Raw genomic sequence first — 7,790 nt, forward strand, 5'->3', positions numbered from 1 at the left:
TGGGGGTGGGGCTCTTACCTTCTCCAGCGCCTCCTTCAGGCTGGGGATGGGGTGCTCCAGAGGGAGGGGCTCAGGGAAGCGGGGGCACATCCTCTCTGATTTGGAATTACCGCTCATACCCTCATCTGGTAGGATGGGGAGGGAGAGAGAGAGAGAGAGAGAGAGAGAGAGAGAGAGAGAGAGAGAGAGAGAGAGAGAGAGTGGAAAAGAGTAAAAGGCAGTCATTGAAATTCCAATTAGATATTCATGGAATAATGTATGAGATGATAAAGAGACAGACATATTGCACTATGATTGTCAACATTATTGTGCTCTAGGCTCCCTTGTGTTTTCAGTCTATCACAAAGTATTACATTTGAGAAGTTACACTCACATATTGTGTAAAGTCATAAGGGTCATTCCTACTGTGAATTCAGAATGAGAGTGGAAAACTGACTTTCAACCCACTGCACAGGGAAGTATTTGAATCAAGCCTTCTCAATCCATAGAGAAACCAGGCCAATGTTTTGAAATCCTATTGAGGCACCACACATCAGGGGTATGCTTGGTGGGCTACTTTAAGATGATGAGCTGGCCTCAATGGAATCCTTTGACAAAGAAGAAATTTAACTTCAGGTAGAAAAGCTACAGTTATATCTCAGAGGGCTCATTGTTAAAAAGGTTACAAAGGTGATCAAAAAATACAGCATCTCCTTGCTTTATATATATATATATTTAACACTGCGGTGATTCTCTCCAAAGAGCCTGACAGACTGAGTTTAGAATTCTAATCCATTCCCAACCCACAAAAAGAAACTAATTGGATTCCAAAGTCGAACCTGACTGAAACACCCTGCAATAATGGTACGGAGGCTCCCATTATGTCCTCATTTAGCTCTGAGGCAAACTTGTTGATTATGAATCAAGCAATGCTCTAATTGTTTTCCTTTGAATATTGAACAATCTTCAAAGGTGTCTACTGTATGTGTGAAATGTTGTCTAATGTGTGTAACAAGGTTTCACAGTGCAGAGTAAGCCACAACCAACTGCCTCAACCTATAACCTATTTACCTCAAATACAATGTTACAAGGCGACATTCAATTAACAGGCTAGGTTAAAAATGACTATATGCTGTACCTTTTTGTGATAATCTTCTCAAATGGTACAGTATGTTGCCATGCTTCATGTATTAGCATCATATTCAGATTGTTTGTATTCAGTTTGGATGTGTCTTTTACTTCAACAAATTGGAACTTACTGTATGGTGCTGCTCTTACCTGGTAGTAACTTTGGAAGCTGGTATTGCCAGAGGAAACATCCTGTCATGACCAGGGAGAGCAACAGGAAGAACACCATGCCCAGATGAGTCCACTTCACCTTCATCCTCCTGGGTTTAGTCTTGGTGAGCCCCTCTAGAGCAGCAACAGCAGCGGGGGCAGCAGGGACAGGCTGGAACACACACACACACACACACACACACACACACACACACACACACACACTGTTAGGGTCGGGTAAGTCATTCATGATGCAATTACAAAAAAATCTGTGTTTATTTCAGACCTCACCACTCTCATCAGGTATCAGGTATTCTCATCTATTGAGTTTCTCAGTGAGCAAAACTACTGACTACAACCAGAGATGTTGATGTTCTACATGTACTGTTAAAGAGCCATTGCTACAATCAAAATATCAATCTCTCTCCAGACTACTCACCACTTGATGTTAATGCTGTATAGGCAGGGTCAGAGAGAAAGTGGAACACAACTGAATCAACAATCTCTCTCTCTCTGAATCACCATCTGAATAATCCACTCAGCATCTTGCACGACCAACTCCCAGATTCCCTTAGTGGTTGATGCTGCTCCATAGTAGGTTAACCAAATAGGGAGATATGGACATGGCTCCAAGATGGTGTCTCCATCCCTATCTTCTCAATGGTCATGCCATAATCTAATCCTTGCCATCAGCGCTCTCCTCTGACAATTCAATTTCCTCTCCAGCAACCACGGGCCTCTGACATCATAATCCTCGAGATTTACGCCACTAAAGCCCAGTTGAGCGGGAGGGGATCTTAATCTCTAATCCCCGCGAATCAATTCACTTCAGTCTCGTTGCCACCTACCAAGTTGTCTCTGCTGGAAAGAAACATGGCGTCCACTACCCAGACTAACACAGCCTACACAGCAAGAGGGGGGGTCCTGCTGGGGCACCTTGGTGAGAACATGAGTTGACAACTAAATCCACATGAGCACACCCAGTTAGAACGCTCCAGTGGACTAACATGCTGACAGATGACTGTGACAGAGATAGAACACCATTCCTCTCTCTGTCCCACATAGTAACAGTCGCCGGGTACATGAACTATATTAGACATTAATTGCATTCCTTTTCCATTTTGTCTGGTGTTTATTGATTCATTGGTGATCCATCATATATGGTGATAGCTTCCTGTGGGTCAGGTGTCATGTGTTAGTAGGCCAATAGTGTGGCTGAGGAGAGAGAGGCGTGTGGGTTGTCATTTGGATTAGTGTCAGTCTTGGCTACAGGGAGAGGTAACCCCCTCTATACGTATATAAACTAAGGACACCCTCCCTGAGCTGATAAATGAATAGAACTTGTGTTTGTATCAGAATTGATAAGACCATTGGTTGATTTTGTTTTGGAAATTGTCTTTGTCCCAGATTGAAACATCTGATTAATGTTTTCAAACTAATAATGCCTCTTTGAGAGATAATTCGATTTTCGTTTAATTTCATTTGATTGCATGAAGATGACTCTTCAGAGAGAGAGGAATCAATAAGAAATGAGGGATATGGTTAGATCTCCTGTCATACTAATAATAGCTCTAGTCCCCTTGGGGATATAGGCTTCTTCTTCCTGAGTGTCATCCTGTTGGTGTTGAATCAGTCAACCCTTGGTTCAGCTAAATCACTGCATGGTGAGCTAGCCCATGGGGAATGCCGTGGTCTATTCTGATAGACAGAGAACTAATGATCCTGTGGAGGGAGATAATGTGTGAAAGTAAGCTGGATTTGATCCTGGTTGCATAACCAGCTCTGATACTGTATGTAGCGATGTAACACAACAGCTGGCTGGTCCCATTTGGATGGAGTCAGGAGTTGTGGTGAACAGGAGTGATAAGGACTAAGGACTAAGGCAGGCTGACACACACACACACACGCACTTACGACCTCCGTGAAGAACGAGCAGTTCCTCACCAATACAAGGCAGTGTGTGTGTGTGTGTGTGTGTGTGTGCGCGCGTGTGTGTGTAAACGTGTGTGCGTGTACTGTAAGTGTGTATGTGTGTTTACCTGTGCCTGTACCCCGTCCATCGATGTCTCTCTCAGGACTTTGCTCCCCGTCTTCCCCATTGCTCAAAGTGCACACTCTAAAATGTAAAATAAAATGGAAACTAATATCAAGAGTTTTTTAAGTTGGGCTACAGTATGTGTCTAGTTTAACAGCATTTTGAGTGTTGTGAAGGATCACACACTGCATACAAAATGTCTTAAACTATCAAAACAAACCGATAAGCACTTCACAAACTCAGAATGCAGACTGTCAGTCCATATCTAAGTAAACACAACAGCACAGAGTCTGTCTTTGGAACTGTTGGAAGTGGAAACGTGCTCTGACTGGCACCAGAAGATTATGACTAAAGCTGAGAAAGGAACATTTTGTCAGTTGCTGCCAAGCTTTACAAACAGATTTTGTTTGGTGTTTCAGCATCTAACAACCTCTTTCTCAGGTTCCACCAATGACAAGAAAAAACAACAACATCAATGTTATCCACATTCATAGATCCCCTCAGGTCATCCAATCCCCCTCCTTCCCCCACATTTCCTCTAATGTATTTTGATTAGTTAATTAGTGAGTTGATTAAACATTTCAGAAGCAGAGTTAACAAAGGGCATGCTTGGGATGCAGCTTGGTCTCTTCAGGGCGATTTTCTCCATACCAATATTTGCAGGAGGAATTAAGCTCTCCCAAAACACATTCACATCGCACAGATTCATTTAAAGGTGCATTAAATAACATTTTCTTGCATTCTTATGGTTGTAATGATTATGTTTGATCGGTAGCAATCAGAGATTGAGATCCCTTGAAATATATTTTTTTATTATAAACGCTGTTTTGGTCCCGAAAAGTGCTTTCTAAAATTAAGTGTCTAGGGGCCAGGGGTGTTCTAGGGGAGTGGACTCACCGATTTTGGCCTTTCTGTCTCTGGTGGCTGCCTCTTCAAATCATGCTCGCATGCAGAACAGCTAATGTCCGACACTGCAAGTCCATTTCGGGGGGGTTTTATTTTTAGGGAGGATGTTGTTGTTTGGAACTTCTAACTAAATTTTCCTCGGTGGCCATAGGTGGCAGTTTTCCAACAGACTTACACACATCTCCTTTAAAGTTCCTTGTAGAACAGGTTGATCTATTAAGGATGAAAACAAAAAAAATAGGGACAATTGCATAGTTGTACTCATGTCAGACAATCAAAACTCACACATTTCAAAAGGGAGTAATTTGCAGTGCTCCCTCTAGGGCGCTGCCGACTGACGTACATACTCCGCCAAAAGGCGCAGAGCCTCATCAGTGCCTGAGGCAATCTGCCTGTTCAACAAAGATAGCCAAAAGGACTACTGTGGACTTGTTGAGCTAATCCTCCCTGTTTTTTTACACGTTTTATACTCATTATCATATTTATTGCATAGCACTAAAGTCTTAAGTCATTGTCTCTCATGTTCCTGTCTACAGTATGTATTGTCTCTGCACCTGTCTGTCCTACTGTGTGTGTCTGAAGTGCCATTGTAGTCCTAATAGGAATTTCCCTAAAGGGGACAAATACAGTTTTTGAATATAATTTAATTGAAGTGTCCAAGCAATCGAACATCTTTCTGACAACATGAGAACATGTCATTAAACGGTAAACTGAACATGTCATTAAACTTGCATTAAACGGTGGAAGCTTATTTTCTGACCAGTCATAGGCCCACATTTGATTTAATCACACATGGACTCCTGGCTGGAAATATTCTCCTCTGCGGGGATTTATAGTCAGCACCATTTAGGTGATGAGCAAAATCACTTACCCCCCTGATGTACTCATTGCTGCTTCTGTCTCTCAGCACATATCCAAAGGAATAATATGTTCTTGCAGATCTTATTAGATATGCAGTACATTAGTTGAATAATAACTATGCAATCATCATGCAGACAGGATTGCAAGTTCACTTATATCATGTTGAGTAGCAGCTAATTAATTCAAATCATAGTGTGACTTAGTTCACCAGACACATTGATCGAGTTAAGGTCGAAAGACATACATGCATACATACATGCATGCATACATACATACAATGTCGGCGTCTTATTCAATTAACTGGTAGAATTCACAAATCATGCTTTGTATTGAGAGGAGAATATAACCAGCTCCATGACAGGCTTGCTCCTAGAAGGAAGTCAGATGTTGTGACATGTGCAGCATGATCTTGCAGAAACATGATGCTATTGTGAATCACATGCAAGAGCCATGTGACCCAGGGTTTACAGGGGAAGATTTTTGTTTTCTGAAGCAAATTGGTTGTCGTTGGATGAGCATGCCACCAAACAGTCTTACCGCCTTCAACTCTCACGCCACAAACAACAAACTCATGCTTTATCCCTGGCCTATTAACAGATTCACTGACTGTAGACATAGCCACTTCTGTAAGATCTCCTATACCTGATTAAATTAGAATATTCAAGAATCATTTCTCTCTGTTGACACACAATAGGCCTGCGTGCTTTATGTGATCATAGAGCAGGTATGTAATTACTTTGCTTGTGCAGAGCATTTCCTCTGCAAATAATCTCTGAACATCCACCATACAGTGCAAGGCTTTAAAAGTTGGACACTTGCCAAGGTGTTCATTTTGCAAACAGTTCACTAGAGAATAACAAGAATGCTGAATATATGGCGTGTTATTGTTGTTACCATACTGGTGACACTGTAACATGAGAATAACACTTTTTGGTTCGTTTTTTTATCCAAAAGTGTTCTTGCTTTTAGTCACCTCTCCTCGCAACGCTTTTTCATTTCCATGCAGCCAGTGTCTTCAGAGAGTATCAGAACTGTTACCTTTGTTTGAATGATGAATTTTCTTTGATTATTATCCATCAATAACAGATCCACCATTTGACTTGTTCCACAAGTTGGCTGTGTACAGTACAGTGTTGTCCTTCCTGTTTAGTTTAGTGAGAATGAAAGCACACTTGTCCAATGATAGAGAAAGTCTACAGAATATCATGTATTTCAAACATAACTTCATGCGTATTGCTTAGATATTGTCATTGCAGTAACCCCTAAGTACTCTGCAGCCAATGACCACGTTATATTCTGTATTTGTAAATCATCCCACACACAAAGCACTTTTTCAGCAAACGTTGTCAAAGACATGATGACTTTGTATAAAGTAAAGTAGCTATGCTAAGCCTCAACACTTTAAACCCATCCATGTCCCTTAAACTTACCAAGGCCTGATTGTGCGTAGCACTTTTCCTCTCTTTTGCTGGATGGAAATGTACAGTATTCCGCTGTTGCTGTGTCCGTGTTGGGAGGCTCACTGCAGAGTCCTGACAGATGTTGATATCATGGCCGTGGTTAAATCCAACTTGTATCAAACCCAGGATCCTGGATTAACTATCACAGCCGCCCGCAACATCTGCCAGGGCCAGAAAATGGGAGCCCCTGCAGTAGGAGAAAGTGTTTGTGTGTGTGTGTGTGTGTGTGTGTGTGGTGTGTGTGTGTGTGCGTGTGCGTGAGCGTGTGCGTGTGCGTGTGCGTGTGCGTGTGCGTGAGCGTGAGCGCGTGCGTGAGCGTGTGCGTGCGCGTGTGTGTGTGTGTGTGTAAGTGTCTGTTTGGTCACTGACAGGTGCGTTGAATAAAGGGCCACTCCGGGTGGAACTCATGTCACATTGCTGGGACCTGGAGTGACAGGTTCCACTAAAGCTTCTATAGTAACAGGGTCTAGTGAGTCCTGCTGTGTGCAGGTTTTGATAGCTCACAGGCAGGATTCTATTACACATCAACTCCTCAGGGGGCTCAACGTAGATAATCTCAACATTTTTGGGGTGCCCATATTAAAATATAGATTGTTATGGGGGTGCCGTGATTTGTTATGGTGGGGCTTAGCCCCCCCCCCCCCCCCCTTGTAATTCGAATCCTGGAAACAGGTGACATTTCATGTGTTGACCATAAAGTAAGGACACACAAACAGCCTTTTGTCACAATCAACAGACCCCTGAATTGCCAGTGTACTTCTCCTTGGTGTTTACGAAATGTTGAGGCTTACGTGGATTGGCGTTGTGTTACACACAACAACATACGCGAAGCTCACACCCAGCTGGGGCAATCACACAGAAACCAGAACTCACCCTACAGATTACATTTCACATGTTGGTTATATGCAAGGTCTGGTCTATTCATCACTGTTGCCATGATTTCCTGTTGGATAAGAAAAAAAAAGACATCTGTTGTGCATGTCAAATGCATGTTAATAAGTGGCCATACACTCAGATGGCAGATAGATAACACATCAGGAGAAACATGACAAGGGCTGAGAAATGAACTGACATCAGAACCTTTTTCCATGACAACCTTAGACTAACGGACAACATCTCTTGGAAATAATGAGGTCACACTGATATATATGGAGAACTCTCAAGCCACTATCTGATTATCATTTCATTGTTGTATCTCTATCTTGTCTGTTGCTATACGTCATTGGATGTTTCTTTTGTTTCACCATCAAGGCCAACATTGGAAATACGTT

General features: G+C 42.3%; 1 protein-coding gene across 1 annotated transcript in view; it reads right to left on the reverse strand.

Moving 5' to 3' along the window:
* Window positions 1-3,356, reverse strand: part of lactbl1b (lactamase, beta-like 1b) — a gene marked incomplete at both ends in the record, with an annotated part of 10,964 nt that extends 7,608 nt beyond the window's left edge. The window contains 3 exons of the mRNA XM_083668119.1: window positions 19-125; window positions 1,258-1,429; window positions 3,297-3,356. Coding sequence (XP_083524245.1) covers window positions 19-125; window positions 1,258-1,429; window positions 3,297-3,356 — 339 coding nt within the window. The remainder of the gene's footprint in view (window positions 1-18; window positions 126-1,257; window positions 1,430-3,296) is intronic.
* Window positions 3,357-7,790: the final 4,434 nt, after the last annotated feature.

Source organism: Argentina silus (genome assembly GCF_951799395.1).
Source record: "Argentina silus genome assembly, chromosome: 4".
Taxonomy (NCBI): Eukaryota; Metazoa; Chordata; class Actinopteri; order Argentiniformes; family Argentinidae; genus Argentina; species Argentina silus.